This window comes from Patagioenas fasciata, chromosome 16, assembly GCF_037038585.1.
Source record: "Patagioenas fasciata isolate bPatFas1 chromosome 16, bPatFas1.hap1, whole genome shotgun sequence".
NCBI lineage: Eukaryota > Metazoa > Chordata > Aves > Columbiformes > Columbidae > Patagioenas > Patagioenas fasciata.
This window is the reverse complement of record NC_092535.1, coordinates 751,705-769,251: the sequence shown is the minus strand read 5'-3', so window position 1 is coordinate 769,251 and position 17,547 is coordinate 751,705. Positions and strand designations below refer to the sequence as shown.

General features: G+C 44.4%; 1 protein-coding gene across 3 annotated transcripts in view; it reads right to left on the bottom strand.

Annotated features, from left to right (window-relative positions):
- Positions 1 to 103: 103 nt before the first annotated feature.
- Positions 104 to 17,547, bottom strand: part of ARFGEF2 (ARF guanine nucleotide exchange factor 2) — a 33,004-nt gene continuing 15,560 nt past the window's right edge. For 2 of the 3 annotated variants that reach the window (XM_065849617.2, XM_071815755.1), the window contains exons 19-39: positions 16,796 to 16,947; positions 16,484 to 16,612; positions 15,698 to 15,856; positions 14,400 to 14,547; positions 13,728 to 13,827; positions 13,289 to 13,329; positions 13,034 to 13,203; positions 12,312 to 12,463; positions 11,967 to 12,139; positions 11,221 to 11,381; positions 10,335 to 10,465; positions 10,113 to 10,242; positions 9,597 to 9,732; positions 8,707 to 8,845; positions 8,571 to 8,625; positions 8,195 to 8,309; positions 7,816 to 7,946; positions 6,623 to 6,791; positions 6,096 to 6,234; positions 4,887 to 5,004; positions 104 to 3,560 (exon numbers count right to left, since the gene is read on the bottom strand). In XM_065849617.2, coding sequence (XP_065705689.1) covers positions 3,384 to 3,560; positions 4,887 to 5,004; positions 6,096 to 6,234; positions 6,623 to 6,791; positions 7,816 to 7,946; positions 8,195 to 8,309; positions 8,571 to 8,625; positions 8,707 to 8,845; positions 9,597 to 9,732; positions 10,113 to 10,242; positions 10,335 to 10,465; positions 11,221 to 11,381; positions 11,967 to 12,139; positions 12,312 to 12,463; positions 13,034 to 13,203; positions 13,289 to 13,329; positions 13,728 to 13,827; positions 14,400 to 14,547; positions 15,698 to 15,856; positions 16,484 to 16,612; positions 16,796 to 16,947 — 2,825 coding nt within the window. In that variant the 3' untranslated portion in view covers positions 104 to 3,383. The remainder of the gene's footprint in view (positions 3,561 to 4,886; positions 5,005 to 6,095; positions 6,235 to 6,622; positions 6,792 to 7,815; positions 7,947 to 8,194; positions 8,310 to 8,570; positions 8,626 to 8,706; positions 8,846 to 9,596; positions 9,733 to 10,112; positions 10,243 to 10,334; positions 10,466 to 11,220; positions 11,382 to 11,966; positions 12,140 to 12,311; positions 12,464 to 13,033; positions 13,204 to 13,288; positions 13,330 to 13,727; positions 13,828 to 14,399; positions 14,548 to 15,697; positions 15,857 to 16,483; positions 16,613 to 16,795; positions 16,948 to 17,547) is intronic. The other variant, XM_065849619.2, reaches the window with a different exon arrangement.

The following is a 17,547-nucleotide window of genomic DNA, read 5'->3' as shown; positions in this document are numbered from 1 at the left end:
AAAACCCCCAAAACCCACCCCCCCAGCACCCCCTTGCCGTGAAGCCCCGCGCTCAGCGGCGATGAACTCCACATGCTCATAAAACTACATGGGAAAAACAAGCAACACTTCTTAAAACTTTATTGATTAACCACTTGATTAAAGCATGGAATATTAGAACAGTATTATACATAGTATCTTCATGTAGAAAACTTTACATAGTTCTTTTTTGTATTATATAATTTTGGTATTCTCTCAAAAATGTATACATCCATTGGGCAAGGAACGCTCTTTAAATTATTGATAATAAATGCACTTAATATGGAGATCTTCAAAAAACTTAGACATTTTAAATATGTGAAAACATACATTTTACACAGAAATAACATTAAAGGTGCTGAACAAACTGAATTTACATATTAAAGGGAGCTGCACTCCTGACAAAAAACTTAGTTCTATTTCAGACTAGAAGTTCCATGTTTTTAATGATTCTCATTCTCACCAGTAAGAGCAAAAATTTGGGGCATTTGCTTGTATGAGTGGACGTTGGTTTAGATTGTTCTGTTTACAGTTCCAAAAGTGAGACATGGATAACAAACCACTGTAAAAATGATGTTTTCTTGTACTCTAAGACAACAGAATCAACTTGAAAGGGAGTTTTCAGGGTTTTCCTCATTAGCATCCTCCCCCTGCCTATTTCCTAGAGGTCCGAACATAAGAATAACAAATATCATGCAGTTTCCATATTTATACCGTTATAGGTTAATGTGTTTATAGTTTAATTGGTTGCATACCACTACTGTAGAAGTCTAAGAGGCTGTTGCATTAGTGCGTGTATCGCGGGGTGTCTGGACGCGGACCCTGATCTCGCGGCGCTCAGCGCTCCCGCCCCGTGGGTGTGGGTGGCGAGGGACACCAGACAGCTGACGCGGGTGCAACCGTTGCAGGTATTGCACTTAACGGACCATTTTTATTGCTTTAAGAGGGATGGTCGATTCCACACAACAGACAGGATTAAGGCTGCTACCATCCAGCTGCGTTCCAGCCCCTCTTCTCCGTCACACACTGCACAGTCCAGGATGGTTTGATGTCACGCGCCTATTTCAGCAGTTTATAAATGGTATAAATACAACAAGAGCTTTACTGAAGTCAAACAACAGTCTCAGAACTAAGGCGGAAGGACAGGATCGATGAAAGGCCCTTACTCTACCTGCAGAGACAGCACAAGTGCTGCACGGCACAGTCAGGAAAGCCCCACACGCAACTGTAACGTGAGATGTGACGATTCAGAGATTCGTCTCGGGACAGGAGCTGTCAGGCTTTCAGACTGCAGCGCACAGAAAAGGCATGCAGCTGGTACAGGTGTGTCTGGGTAAGAGAGGCGGGCACACATTCACTGAAGCTGTGACATTCAACATCTGAAACATGAACGTTTAAATATTTCCTTCAGGACTATCTAGAACAGGAAGGAAAGGATGAGCCCGTTCTTACAGATTTAAATAGAATTAAAATAAATACTTGATTTTTAGTGTAACTGATGAAGTGACGTTACCAGGGAGTGATCCACTCTATAAATGCAACACAAAAGGACATTTCAAATGCAGCAAGTTAAATACCAGCACTACTTATTTCTCAGTCTTTTAAATTGTAAAATAGAGCCATATATTCCTTCCTACTAAATATTGATGTACAGACAATGTAATAGGCATTTAGAAGTTAAAGAGCTACAACCACCGTTCATTTTTCTTTGGTTAAAAATAAAAAGTAAAAATAAAAATGTGAAAGCCTTACTACTACCACTGACTGCACACCCGTTCCCTAACGGGGCTTCTATAGAACACGCCAATTCACAGAACAGCACCGTATGAATCCTTTGGATATAGCTCACCAAAACCAAACAAAAAATCCAACAGCTTGAGAGCGGGATATCCCACGACAACCTCAGCTACAGCCGCCCTCCGGGACGCTCCAAACGCAGAACAACAGGTTCAACGCTTAACACCGGTCAAGGTTGCTTTGGTTGGGGTGTGGTGGGTTTTTAACACTGTTATATTTGAGGTTTGGCTACTGTGGAGAGCATAGCCGGTCATGTAACACCTTTGCTGACATTACTGTACCGACACTCTCTCCACTTTAGAGAAATCTTACACTCGAGGTTAAAATCAGCTAAAGGAGAGGCCGCAGCCCTGCGGTGCGTCGGCTGTGAGCTGCCGTTCCACCATGGAAACGGCCGTCAGACAACCGATGCGTTTGGAACAAAGCAAGAAGGATCTCTAGGGTAGGTGAAGCCGCAGCGTTAACTCGGGTCTCCTCCAGCCGCCCTCAAAGCATCGACATGTATTGGAACTCTCTGTACATAAATGTACTTCAGTTTAATTTTGCTGGAGCAGTTCCATGGAAATTCAGTTTTCTTTTGGGTCACAACAGGAATTAATAGTTGAGAACAAAAATAATTTGCACAAGACTACAAACTGGAAGTTGCAGGTCTGCAGTAAAGAGACAGAACCCGATGCATCTTAAGGACAGGACTTCTTGCTAAACAGACACAATTACTGCTAAATACACTATAGTCGAGGGTAAAAAAAGGTGGGATTATTAGTTCTGAACTTGGTTCTTGGTATTACTGTCTATGCTCTGTCCATCATCTGGCAACGTAAGAAAGTAAACAGAGTTTCAAAGTTGGTTTGGTTTTGTGGTTTGGTTGGTTGGTTTTTAATGCCTTTAACTCCAGACTAACAAGCGGAATAGAGCAGGGGCTGCTGCGTGCTCCTGGTGTAAAACCTGCCACGGAAACAGAAATAAGGCTCAGAAGATGAAGCACTGATATTACAAAAGGTAACAATTACTTGCTAAGCAGGAGGAAAACCCTTTCCCCAAATACCCTACAGGCTTGTCCACCTCAGCAGCTGCACCACGCTACCTGCTCTCGTCGTGCACACACAAAGAAAAACCCAGAGTGGTCTAAGGTGGGCTTCAGCCACTGCAGTACAGTTTATTATGAACACATGTGCTGACATCACAAGGCTATACAACTATATTCATTATTTCCAAGGGGCATAATTTCTACTGAGGAGTCCAGCCGATTGATCGGATTTAGCTGGGATGCAAGACCGAACAATTGATAACAGACTAGAAGAGACAGACTTGATCATAAGGATGACAAGCATCGAAACAAAGAGACTTCACATCTACCGTATTAACTTTGTAAGCAATAATTTAAATAAAACTGCTGATAGTTTTGTAGGATGGACAGAACAGAGTTTCTTTCCTCCTCCCCGAATGCCATTGTGGTAAGAGCAACTTGCTGTGTTGATACACCAGGGTCCCCTTTCTCCCCACCCGCTTCAATCCACCTCTGGAACGTCGCTGTGTGCACAAGCCCCAGCGACCGGCCCTGCTTCGGGCTACCACGAAGGTAAGCTCATCCCGGCCGGCCGCATCTGCTCCTCGGCGACGCAGATTCTGAACACCACCCCGATACGCAGGAAGAACTTGCGCAGCACAGCTCGGAGCTCAGGGATCAGGTCGAACTGCATGATTTCACACAAGTATGGATAATACGTTGAAGCATGTGCCCTAAACTATCAAAGCAGAGATTTAAAAAGAGAATGTTACTCTCTATTACTGTAGGAAAGCACAGAGTCTATGCCGCGTTCATGGCTGCTCCACGTTGTTGCACACCGGGTCTCACCCGATGGAAGGGTCCCCTTCCCACCCCGTGTGCCCAAGCCCCGCGGGCGCTGGCACCGCTGCCCCGGACACAGCCTGCGGGTGGCTCGCGGTGGAGGGGCTGCCAGGGCTGCTCGTCCCCTCTGATGTGAACCTGTCCAGTTTGCTTCTCCAGCCTCTATAGAATATCAGCACGGCACATCAAGCCTCGCACGCTGAACCGGGCCGTGAAGAGCTCTCTCCATTACGTGTGGGGTTTTTTCCCCTCCAGTGACTCATCACCTCCAGAACTCATTCACTGCCTGTTCCAGTACATCCTTCCCCCCTCTTTCTGCTAATAATGACTTTGCGCCTCTCGTTTTAATATATTTTACAGATAAGAGATAACTGAGTAAAGTCCAACCTGCAGAGAGCTCCACGTACGGGAGCCAGTCTGTGTCCTTATTCTTGTTGCACCCTCCCAACCCCTTCCAGCTCCATTACCCGTTTCGATACGGGAGAGCAGAATTGCCAATGGTGTTTAAGCTGCTAACCTGGCATGAGTTTCACAACAAGAAATACGGTTTGTCTTCTGTTGGTTTTCTAATAACGCTCAGTATCAGTTACAGGGAAAGCTGATGGAACTCCGTTTCACCACCGAAATGTTATACTAAAAAGGTATTGGGATTGTGTACTAAGGAATGGCCAAGTCACTATTTTACGTACAAAGAATTAAGGCTATTCTGACGACACACTGTAACCACACTGATTTCTTAAGATATTGGTAAATCACAATAAACCATCCCAAGCTACACAAGAGTGAAGTGAAATGACGCGCTTTGCAAGATAAGAAAAAAAACTCATCAGGAAAAAACCTACACTTTAAAACAAGATTAAACAACAATACTGGAAAGCTTTAAAAAAAAAAAAAAGATAAGCAACTTCTGGAAATTTCTCTACACGTCCTAAGGTAGGGAAGATTTGCATTCACCTTTTCCACAAACGGGCCAAGACCCTGGGAATTGTTTTGCCACCGCTGTGAAGGAACCAGGGTTCCCAGTTCACAGGGTGACATTGCCTCTGCAGTTCTGTGCAGCTGGAACCGCACGAGCCCGTCCCTCGCTGCACAGACACCGTCTGAGCTTTTAGTGTGGAACTTGTGGAAAACCAGGAAATGTGGTGATACAGACTGAATTCAACAGGAGCAGAAATGAAAAACACCCGAATGCAAACAGACACGACTTGCAGGCTCCTCTTACCTTCTCGTCACTGATTTTCAATGTTTTTGTTAGCAGCAGCAGCAGCAGATTGGTCCAAGCTTCTCTGTGGCTTTCTGAGTTCACAGTGATAAAATAGGCCAGGGCTTCGCTGCACACACTAAAGAGACGACACAGTTCAGACAGCCCAGAGAAAACTCAAACATTCCATCACGAGCACTGCTTGTCCTCTCGCAGTGTATTTTGTTTTCAAGCAAGATGTGTTTCCATGGCCAAGTTTTCAGTCATGTGCAGCTTTAATTACACAAATGTGTCTCAATGATGTTTCTCCTACAGTGGTTGTTACAGATGCCTGAACTGAAGCAGTTTTTATGTTGTCAACAAGGCACCATGGAGTCAGAGTTTGATTTTCCTCATAAACTGTAACTGAAGTGTTGTCACCTTCAGCCTGCAAACGTTACTTCCTGATCCTTACCCTGGGACAGCTTAACGTGACAGCTCTGCCCCCAAATCTCGACTGCTCAGTAAAGACCTGCAGAGCTCTGCATCACAGATCAAAGAGGGATTACTCCTGTATTAATAAAACTTTGGTCCACACTGTCGACTGTTAACACAAGGTACAAACTGTACCAGTTACTGTGGCTCACTTGTGGGCGCTGTTTTAATGGAAGAGGGAACAGAACCTCCTCTTTTACACACTAAAAAGATGAATCTGTCCATCGGTGCTTACAGATCAGAATGGCACTGAAATCCACCGCATTAATGCCAACAGCAACTCTAAGAGGTCTCTACATCTGATTAGACATTAGTACTCTGAACTTTCACACACTAACAACTCACTTTTCAAATAAGGGGGACCACAAGACCCTTTTATATTTATTTAGCATAATTTTCTGTGTTTACCTAAGCCCCCAATACACAGCATCTTACCCTGCGCTGGTTACAGCACCGTACCCTATTATACATCTGAACACCAGTACGTACTCAGATGCAAAAGCATTCATACACCACCACTTTGTAAAGAAAAGCTTATGTCAGGCAAGAAGGTGCTTCATTTATTCCAAGCAGATTGCTTCTGTATTGCTAAATCACCTTTCAATAAAGAGTGGTCATATCTATATCTGTATCTTTATATACTGTATCTTTATGTACTTTACACAACTGCTCTGCTGGGCAGGTGACCCAGGACGCCTGCGCCAGGCGCAGCACGGGGCTGGAAACCGAAGGCAGCGGAGACGCCGCTGCGCTCACCTCAGCAGCCGCTGCTGGATCGCGTCCCACGAGTCCCGGCGGCTTTCGTCCACGTACATTCGGAAGAGGATTCGCAGGCAACAGGCCAAGCTGCTGGTCTCTTGCTTTAGGAGATTGGGTTTTGATTTACCCTTGAACCCTAGAAGCCAGGTGAACAGAGGGAACACCTGCAGCTGTGGTTACTGGCCAAGAGGTGGATTTTACGAACACCACCTCCCGTCGTGAACAGCAATCATTTCCTATCTAGATAGCATTTCCTCCTCCTTGATTTGACTGAGACCCAAGCTACTCTTACAAAGACATTTAACTACAGCAGCACCAAATGTGTGCTTCTACTTAACCGAAAAAGCAGATAATTTAGCAAATGGAATTATTCAACTTATTCAAGTTATCAGGAAGGAGACAAGTAATAACACACCACTGGCAGATTGACTAGAGATGGTTGCAGTGATACACTTTCATATCTTGGTAGCTCAAGCTATAAATGGAGCTCGGTATCTTTATCAAACTAAAAATAACGGCCTCACCTGCTCTCCATAACACAGTTCGCTGTTCGTAATTTGAATTAAAGGCTTTTGAAAATGAATGAGACTCCTGCAGACAATCTAGTAACTTAAAGAGGTGATGTGAAGACATGTACTTATACATTCCTTGATCTTCTGTGTCAATGTGGATGTCTGCGTCCAGAGAATCTCGCTAAAGGAAAGAAAGAGAGAGAGGGGAGTGTCAACAGCATTCTTTTTATACCAGTGTAAGAGGCTTTGATGCTTCACAGACCGTACAACACTGATTTCAGATTGCACTGTTAGACACAAGCAAAAGATCAGCGCGGTACACCCCAGCAGAACGGCCCTGCCAAACACAGTTCTACTCTTCTCAGCAGGATCTTTTGAAAGACAGAAATTATGATCTATTCTAGTTATTAATATGAAAAAGATCATAAGAACAATAAGGGAAGAACCTCCCTTGTCAAGGCACAACGAAGTCACAGCAACTCAATATCGCACATTGCCCACCCCTGGGGGCTGAGTGTGTCTGCTAAATTCTGAAAACCACCAAAATGAACCATAAAAATAGTGCAAGTTTCAATGCTGCACGGTGTAGAAATCCCCCACCTTTGGCCAATGTCAAGTTTCATTAAATCGGTCAATATTTTCAGGTAACTTTGTCAGGAATTTAACCACACCATCCCCAAACACCACCTGAACGCACTGCCCGAAGCTTCTGGCCCAGGGCTCTGGTAGCGCAGCCAAGAGCCACCTGCGCTGCTCCCTAGAACCAGAACTCTTAGGGACAAGGACCTTTCTGAGCAGGGGAAGGAGTTAAATCTCCATCATTAACCTCGCTGAAGCTCAGCTCTGCATCTCCTCCCCTGTAAACACCTGGAAGCTGAGCAAGGCCTCGGCTGTGGCCAAACGAAGCCAGGCTGAACAGCAGGGAAGAACACTCTCTCCAAAACAAACCAGAAAACCCTTCTTGATGAGTATGTGCTCATTATAAAAACAATATATTATATTCATAATAAAAGTAATAGTAAAATAATAATCCGATGTGCAAGAAACAAGGCAGTCAAACACAAACCACAGCTTAAGAGCAATGCTGCACACATTCAATGTAGTTCTGAAAGTCACAAAAGGGCAGAGACCGTGTGCTCTGTTCTGTGAACACACTTCAGAGCACGCAATGGTGCTGCCCCAGGGTTAGAAATCGGGGATGGTACCTGAGCTGCAGCCATGTGCTCAGCATCTTCCTTCTTGCTGGTTGCTGGATAGAACACTATATTATCAATGGTCTGTATCAATTCCAGCTGCACCACACACTTGATAAGGAGGCCAGCAAATAGCTTCTGGTCTGATGAAACGGAGTAAGACAAGTTTCAGAAGCAACTTAGGACAACTTACTTACAACAGGTTAGCGAAACACATTACCATTATCATTTCGATACTTAGTGATGATGTGAATTATCTTATAAAGAGAAAACTTCTCTGCAAAGCACAAAAACAAGTTACAAGTGCCCCAAAAATTTCTCTACGGGGCTACAGAAGTGGACTAAGAGAAGGCATAAGAGTTCATTTAATAAACCTGCACGTTTCCCTTACTTGTATAAGGACCACCTTTCCAGCTCTCATCTGTTGGATTTGAAAACTGACTTTGTCCTCTTTCTGAAGCATTTTTATCCATGCTGCTCAGAGACTGGTGATCTAGGTCTAAATCCTGGAAAAGAAGGCAGAACAGTTCTAGCAACCCCAACTCCTAAGTCCCAGTCAGCTAGCAGATCGCAGACTTCATCACCCATCTCAGATTCAAAGGCTTCCGGCATCCATCCTTTGTATCTCCTTTCACAATGACACCAAATACAAGCTAATGGCAATTCCGGTATCTGTGGTTAAGTGTATTTACTACAATAAAACCTTCTGAAAGCCAACCTGACACACAGCCCCATGAGTCAGTTCACGGCACTGAGTTAACTCTTACCAAGTGCTTCTCGGCCAAATCCTCGTCCATTCCCGCCGGCCTCCAGGTCAGCAAGCTGCGCAAGGGAAAAGGGAAATGGGAAACGTTGTCACTCTGGAACTGGGAATTAGTGTGGGAGCGAAGCTTCTGAACTTACACGTGAGGAATGGTAGTTTTGAAGATTTCCAGCATACAATTGCACGTCTGGCCCCAGACTTCGGGGCTGAATTTCTGTCCATTCAGAATTACCAGGTTTTCTAGGCAGTTTGTACCGGATCGAGCCAACTGCTCGTTATCTGTGAAAGAAACGTTCCATAATTATTAACTCCCACAGTATCAGTGAAAAATCCAGCGTTCTCTATTACTGCTCCACTAAACACTTCAGATATCACGCATTTCACGATATTGGTTGAACTCAAAGCCTCCTTACACAGAATATTACAAGAATATCAAGCGTAGGAACCTACTGACTAAAAAACAACGTTTAAAAATAGACTTGATGAGATTGAAATCCAAGGAGGGAAGACGAAGCACAGGAGGAAGCAGAAAGGGAGCGCACAGCGAGGCAAGGGCAGGACAGAGCCAGCAGAAAGCTGCGGTTCCTGCAGGGCCGTCCCTCCACACTCCACGCTGGGCACGCGGTGGACTCCAGGCAGAAGAGCTGGAGCCCAAAAGCCTTTCTTTAACAAGTCCTATCTCACAGTATTAGATGGTTGAAAGAAGGGCAGGGGGGGAATCAGAATGCATACATGTATATGTACATGTGAATAAATGAGGTGTTTTACCCATGGTGGTTGGCAGAAGATTAACACAACTCCCTAAAAGCACGTGCTCTGTCACAATAGCACCACGAACACATTACAAACACATTAACTAACGGATTAAATAGAATGATGCTCAAATATTTAAGACACTGCATGCATCTGTTACATAACATACTGTCCTGATGGTAGTTTTTATTCTTCCAAAATTCAGTGAACTTTCCCCTTCTTAAGCAATGAGCATTTAAAAAACACATTCATCCAAAGATACAAAGAAACCATCTACCTTGTTTTACACACCAGTGTAACTGTGCAAGTATGTCAGGGAGGAGGATCTCATTTAAAGCTTCATAAAATTGCGTAAATACATCGCAGATGGCGTAAAGTGCATGGTTGCATGTAGTGGTCATCCACTCAGATTTCTGTGAGGAGAGATGAGAAGCGTTTTCGTGTGGTCTCCCCGTGACGACAGCGCTTGGCCTCACTACTGCAGGGGTCTTGTGAGCAGCATGTAGTTGGCCACATGAATACTGTTCAGGGAACTACCCATTTCCACAAGGAACTGTGAGTATTCTCCTTGAAAACGTACCGACAAGACAGACAGACAGACAGGTCCCTGGGCAGCGCTGTGTGAGAGGTCTCGCACAGAACACAAGGGACGGTGACGCCTGTGGCAGCGCGTGCTGGGCGTCCATGGACCGCACAACAGCACCAAGTGCTGCCTCCATTGGGCGAGTTCTTAAAAACCTCAACTGTTGGCTTGCTGTTCGGGTTGTGGCGGGGGGGGGGGGTTTGGTTTTACCTCTGTTTGTTGTTCAGGGAGCTTCATGTTATCAAAAATCCTAAAGACAATTCGGAACAGATCTTGCCACCAGTGCTTTTCAAAGGTATGGCCGTAACTCTTCATTATTTCAAACATCACTGTTAAGCCTCTATAAACAGACCCAAACAAACAGAGGAAAAGATGTTAAAACGCATACCTAGCATCTCTTCGCTAACCGAATTAAAAAGAAAGCTTTAGTACCTTGTTCGAACATCTAATTTGCAACGATTGATGATACAAGAAAGTTCAAATAAAATGGGAAACCATCCTCTGACCCACACTCTGTCCCCAGGAGCAACGTTCATGTCATCGCTTGTGTATTCTCTCAATACCTTGGAGATGGGCAGGAAAAGAAAGATTTAAAAAAAAACCAACTAAAAATGTTAAAACTCTTCCACGACGACAGGTTTAGATAGTGCTACCGGCACAGACAGACCCGGAAAGCTGGCTGAGCTGCTACTGTAACCCTCAGCACGGAAAGACTATGAAAACACTGGGGGGAAAAGGGAAAATAAATACTTCAATCCATTCTACTGAAGTCCTGCTAAAGGCTTTACAAGCTGCAGAGGTTTGGACTTCAGGAAGCAAGTTTGACAGGCAACAATTCTATACATATAGGTAATGAGGAAACCTAAGTTTGGCATCAATTCTCCACTTTTCCGGCACACTGATCCAGCACACGCGTCCTGCAGCGGTGACACGACTGCCACCTGACTCCTTGCAGCAAAGTGATTATATGAAGCAGTCACACAACAGACTGATGTAGAAAGATATGTTTGTAACCATTTTAACTAGATATAATCAGTGTGATAGAATCAGAAGTATTGTTTTCCAGGTCATCACAACACTATTAAAAAAAAGGACTATTTCATTTAGTTATTTCAAATTTGGACTGATAAGACTTGAATTTTTTCAGCTAGTCCTAGTTAATGCTTCCACAGTGACAAAATCACTCCTGGCTCTGAATAAGCTTTTAATACAAATGCTGCTGGGAGACTGAAGTTGGTCTGGAAGTTCTTTTAGCTACAAGATTAGTCTCAGTTTAACAGTGTGAGAATACACAAGGGTCAAAACTAAAAGAAAATACCTGTGGTCGTTCTGAAACGTATTTAGCGCAATACCGAATGAGTCTAATAGCTTCCATGCTGGTGTCCGGAAACGCAACATTACAGGCAAACTCAGAAAGACATTTCACTGCATCCTGAAACGAGTCAATCGCTGCTGGAAAGTGCTGTTGAAAAATATTTGCTGCAAAGAACAAACAAATACGTTTTAAAAATGGAGAGATATTGCACTGGCCTTGACCCACAGCTGTCAGCCACCGCACGTCACACCAAGCACAAACAGGAAAGGACCAGCCTGAAGGTCCATTTCACCAATACTTGGATTGGCTGCTTTTCTTGGAAAGCGGTGCAGCATGTTCTTAAAATACACTTCTAGAGCAGGAAGACTGTATGAATTAAACTCTATAAGCAGGCGCATATCAGTGTCACAAGCTTTATGATCCCCACCATATGATATTGAATCAGCAAAGAACCTTGTGAAATGTGGTGTTCAATCCAGAAAACCTTATTGTGACAGATGGGGCAACATACAAACTTATTGAATCTATTGCAGAGTTCTATAGCGGGCTATCTAGATCTAGTTATTCCTGTCCATAGCAATCAGAAGACTTGATGGGTAAGGGCTGGCTGCAGAGTTTAAACAGCCTGGCTGCAAGACCTTGTGTTTGTTTACCTGGAAATACAAGTGGCTTATTCAGACGGGCCCTTTAAACAAGAATCACAGCAGTTAAGCTGATTTGGGTACCCACAGATATCCAGCATTACTTACTAACTATGTGTGCTGTGGTTTGGAAGGCCAGCTCCACAATATTCCCATCATGGTCTGACGCTGCTTGATGAAAGACTGCAAAGATATTCTTCCATCCTGAGCGAATATTACCCGCTTGAGAGTTCACCATCTGCGCAATACAGCGTATCACCATGTCCCGAATAGTTGGAGATCTTGAAAACAAAAAACAAATGGAAAGTGAGACTTTCACTAATGGCACAATTCACAACTTCATGCTGGCACAAGAACCCGGGCCACCCCCATTTACGCGACAATCCGACCCACACCAAGTGACATCTTTGAGCAGGACTAACGCAAGCTAACGGAACGTGCAGTGCACTACACCTGTTCTTCTTCATAATATGCTCGAAAGGCCTTAGGAAGTCCTTCTGGAAGCGGAAGTTGGCTAACTCTCCCTTCTCAAGAAACTTCATCGACAGCTGCCTCAATGAGTCCACTGCAAAGATGGCGACATCCTCGTTAGGGTTACATCCAACCTGGAAGAACAACGTTAATTATGAGTAACAAATTCACCATTCAAGTTCCATGTCAGTCCACTAGAAACCACTGGCATGTTCTGGTTTTCAGGTATTTAGAAGATGGGGGTTACTTTCAAAAAGGGCTTACGCAGTCATTTGCTCCAACTAAAGAGACCCCTGGATTTTGTATGCAACAAGTGCAGAACTGTAATGGCCAGTGAGACACTAAAACACAGTTCAAAAAAACCCCACCCAACCATGCTATAGTTTCCCAAGGAAAGTAACTTTATTGTTCCAGGCTCATCTGTACGTATTTTCAAGAAAGACCATCTTGGCATTTGACCAGAAAGACAAGACAATGACATAAAACTACAAATCCAAAATCATATAACGAAGTGATTAAAGTCATACCCATAAGTATTCCTATTTCTATACTTTAGATTTTAAACACGTGTTTCCTTTAGGTGCCTCTAATTGATTTTTTTTTCTTAATATCACAACCTACACCACTGAGACCACAAAAGGAAAAAGCTGATTAAAGAAGTCCAGTCATTGATATATGCTCTGTAACTTGATTTTAACAAGCACCTTATTGAAGTGGTCTCCAATCACGTGCCAAATCCTCGACCACTGCAGCCTGATGCGGTTCATGTTGTAATACGATATCTCCACGATCTTCTGCAGGCTGAACATGCGCGGATGGTGTGGGGAGGCCAGCTCGTCCATGGACACAGCGCACAGCCAGCGGACAAAGTCAACTGGGCAGTAAAACACGCCACTGTAAGATCAGGGTGCTACACTGCAAGAGCTCCTGTAAGCCAACCACTCAGCATACACACGTACCTATTGCGTTTCCATCCAGCCTCGTTGATCCCGTAAATATCCTATGGAAGAAATGAGTAGCAGTTTTAGCTGCGCATCCACAAGAGTCAACCAGCACACCTCCTGGAGGTTTTACAATCAACCCCCCATGCCGTGAACTCTGTAACTGTTTTATTCGTACTCCTGGGCAGCAGTTCACGTCCTCCTCCTGGTCCGAGCATACACACAGCGCCTGTTCCCATATAAACTACATCAGCTATACTGCAATGTAACGACAGTCTTGTATTACATGCCTGAAGAGGCAGACCTATCGAGTCCAGAGAAAGGATCTCAGTATCAGCATTTCCTCACAAGAAAAACAGGCTCCAGGAACCAAAGTCCCTGCCAGAGCCGGCACATGAAGTGAGGACGGGCAGGAACCTCAGCTCCCATTTCCCAAGACAGGTCGTGTTCTCAGTACCTGTCGACCGCCACCACCACGCTCTGGGAGCTGGTCTCTCCCACCGACTCCTGAATGCTCGCCATGTGCCGTCTGTCGGCCCCGCTCCCCACCAGGTTACCTGCAACACAAGCCACCACAAACCAGGCCTCAGGATCACGAAATCAGGACTATAGATTACGCCCAGCTTTATACAGGTAGACAATGACTACTGCTTTCAATCAGCTTGTAGTTTACATGGAGCAGATGGTGCCTTTGCCAGATCGGTTATATTCAGTATCATCATTATAATGTGCAGCATTGACTCCAGAGTATTTTCAAATTAAAATGTTTCCTTGATAGTTTTCCAAAGATTAAGGCAACTTGCCTCATCCCTCTAATTTACAGCTTGAAATCTAAGGCTTGTTTCCGGCACATAATGCAGCAACAATAGGAACTGGGACAGCAAGACCAACATGCAGACGTAAAAAATTCCCAATCACAAAGCTAAAACATATTTGGTAATTAGTAATCTTAAAATCATCTTAAAATATATACATCTTAAAACAGAACAGTTCAATTTTCTTAAGTTTCAATAATCCAATATAGCTTCACCTGGAAACAAGTAAATGTATTTTAGTATAACACCGAGCTTTCTCAGCTGTCACACTTCACTTACACGTGCACCTGTGAATGTCGAGACGATAACCTTACCTAACCCCAGGCCCATGAACTCCTCCCCTCCGGAAACGTGGCCTTTGATGCTTCCCTCCCGTTCTCGCCCGGAGCCAGATAAATACCGAGTCTTCACTCCAGTCCCTATCAGCTGCGCCAGTTCCAGCTGACTAATGCATTTCAAGATCTGAAAGCAAAAGATACTTAAACACTTGAGTTTCTGGACACTATTATACTTTTATTCCTAACATATATTTATGTTTAATATTCATAACCTTTAAACAACTGTGACAATGGTAACAGTTTTGAGGTACCTGAAACATGACCAATGCAACTGGAAATGGAGTGGAGTGATCCACTCCAGACCACCAGCTGCCATCAATCATGCCAATATGGGAAAAATAAACAGCATCAAAAAATCTAACTTGGGTCCCTAACTACTAGAGGAAACCTTTTTATTACCCCTCACAGCATCAGCCATCAAAACTACAAACAACCCGGCGGTGATCTTCTAGAGTTCACTGCCCCACAGAGGTGCAAAGACTGAATGACTGCAGCTGCCACTTGGAGGAACGAGGTCCCAAGACAGACAAAATGCCAAAACGGTGCCTTGCCATCAGCACAAAACCCATCACCTCCTCTCTCTTCCCCACTGCAGCTCCCCTTGGACCAGCACCAGCACTTGTGAGGGTGTGCTGTAAGCCAGGCCTAAGTAATCCCTCAGCTACAGAACCTTTTATGTTACTGTGTAGCCAAAGCCTAGTGCCAGAGAACACGCTGCAGCAGGAATGGCCATTTAGGAACGGCACAGATTTAGATCTGATTAAAGAGCCCTGGCAAATATGCTTTAAGAAAATACATACGATCCCGATGGCCTATCCTTACCTATCCCCCACCACGTTATTGTCACCCTAATTTTTCATGTGACTGTGGTATAAACGTTGCCAGACACTGCACAGACAGGTCTGGGCCTGCGAGCTAGGGTATTTTTGTTCATGTGAACAAGAATGCAATCGTTTCTGTGCTGAATTCCCTGAAGTCAAATGAGATTTTAATATGGTTTTAATTACATATCAAAAGCATGTACAAAAATCACAGTATTGGTCATAAAGTGTCTATAGGGTCTGCCAAAAAGTGCGGCGCGTTGTTTTATATATGGATATACATATATTAAAAAGTCACTAACAAAACCATGCACTTGCATCCCTATTTTAGACAGGTTCTGACTCACGCTGGGAGCTAACGCAGCTGCAGAAGACGGACAGTGGCAGAACAAAACTCCTGCAGGTTTTCAGAGGACAACACAGTTGCGCTATTTAAATTAACCAAGTTTTTACCTCATGCCAAGAGTTCCCAAGGTAGTTGCCATCTGTGTGAGCAACCGTAATAAGCGTCTTAATGGTATCTATGTTCTTCTGTTTCATTTCTGTAATACTGGAGCTGGCAGTCAACAAGGAAAACCGAGCAAGCGCCTGTACATAAGCATCTCGTTCGAGCTGCAGGACAGAGAAACAAGCGTCGTAATCGAGTCCCTGAAGAGCTGGAGAAATCTACTATGCCTACACCATTCCCCTTCTGCGTATACTTGGCACTATTACAGCACTTCCCGGCTGAAGGAGAGCGGGAGGAAAGTTCACAAGTGCTCTTAAATGAATCATAGAATCACAGATGGTTCGGGCTAAGGGACGTTCTCAGCTCCCCCAGTCCCCCCTGCCATAAGCAGGGACATCTTCACCAGCTCAGGGTGCTCAGAGCCCCGTCCAGCCTGGCCTGGGATGTCTCCAGGGATGGTTCAGCCACCACCTCTCTGGGAACCTGGACCAAGCTCCCACCACCCTCAGGGCAACAATTTCTTCCTCATTTCTAGCCTGCATCTCCCCTTTTTTAGTTTAAAACCATCACCCCTTCTCCTATCGCAATGGGCCCTGCTAGAAGACTCAACAACAAAAGGAAAGCTTGACAATATCAAGATCTTAAAAACAAACTACTCCAAGATGCTAGTATTTTATTTTACCATTTCAAGCAAGCAGATGAGATGCTTCCTTTTTCTGGTATAAGTTGTTTGTAGTTCTTCATTCCCTCCCAGAGCCCCTAGCAAGCCCCATGCTAAGTCTTACACAAACCTGCATTCCAAAGATACAGGCTATTCTAATCGCACATCGTATTCCTTCCAAACAAAGGGACGCAACTTCCGTGTCATCGCAGTTCTGCAAGCCAACACTGTACGCTGCCAGCAACGGGGTCCATACGAGCTAAAGAAAGGAAGGAACCACGTTCAGAAATCCATTACCATTTCAGGCCAAAACACTAGGTAACCCAAACCAAATATATCCAGAGAGTCCACCAGTGCATTACCTCATTCTTCAGAGGAACTTTCCACTTTTTTTTCATGCTTAGAACTCTTAGCAATGAAAAGACAAGAACTTCCCACTCACCTTGAACATGGGTCTGACGTGATCCAGGTGGGTGGCACTCGTAAAAGGAGCCTTCGCGTGGCTTACGGCCTCCATAAGCGCTTTGGCTGTTTTAGCCATTTGTTCCATCTCCAGGTTGTACAACAACCTCCGCTGCTTCTCGTTAGCTACACCTAAGGGGAACACCGCACAGGGGCATTGGTTTCTTTTATATAAGAGCACATTCTATGTCTGTGTGTTGTGCATCACAAGAAGGTATAGTAAATGAAATCCAAAGAGGGAAACCTTCCAGAACGTTAGAATTCAGGAGGCTGCCACAGGTTGCAAGGAACGAACTCCAGCACTAAAACCCACACCCCAACTTAAGACTCCGTTCTTTAAAAAAATAACTAATTCAGCCCTTTATCGTGTGCCACGTCACTGGAAGTCAGAGGTGTAAACCAGTATGTCGCTCTACTATAAAAATGGATGGAAAATGCTTCATCTTCTTAGGCTGACACCCTCAAAACAAAAGCAACTGGATAAATTAATAACTTGGCGTTTCTTTATCATTATACTAAAAGTTGCAAATTCAATTTTCAAGCAAATCAATTTTGTTCCTATTTTGAGCTAGGAAACCTGCAAACAGCAGGGAACACATTGAAAAACACACTATGCCAAAGACTCGGAGTTGGCTGATTTGAATTGCACTCATACCGGCTGTTCTGGGTAAAGGCGGAGTACAGCTGGGGGTTTGGGTTTCCGGTGTACACTGACACAGGAGGCTCTGTTCG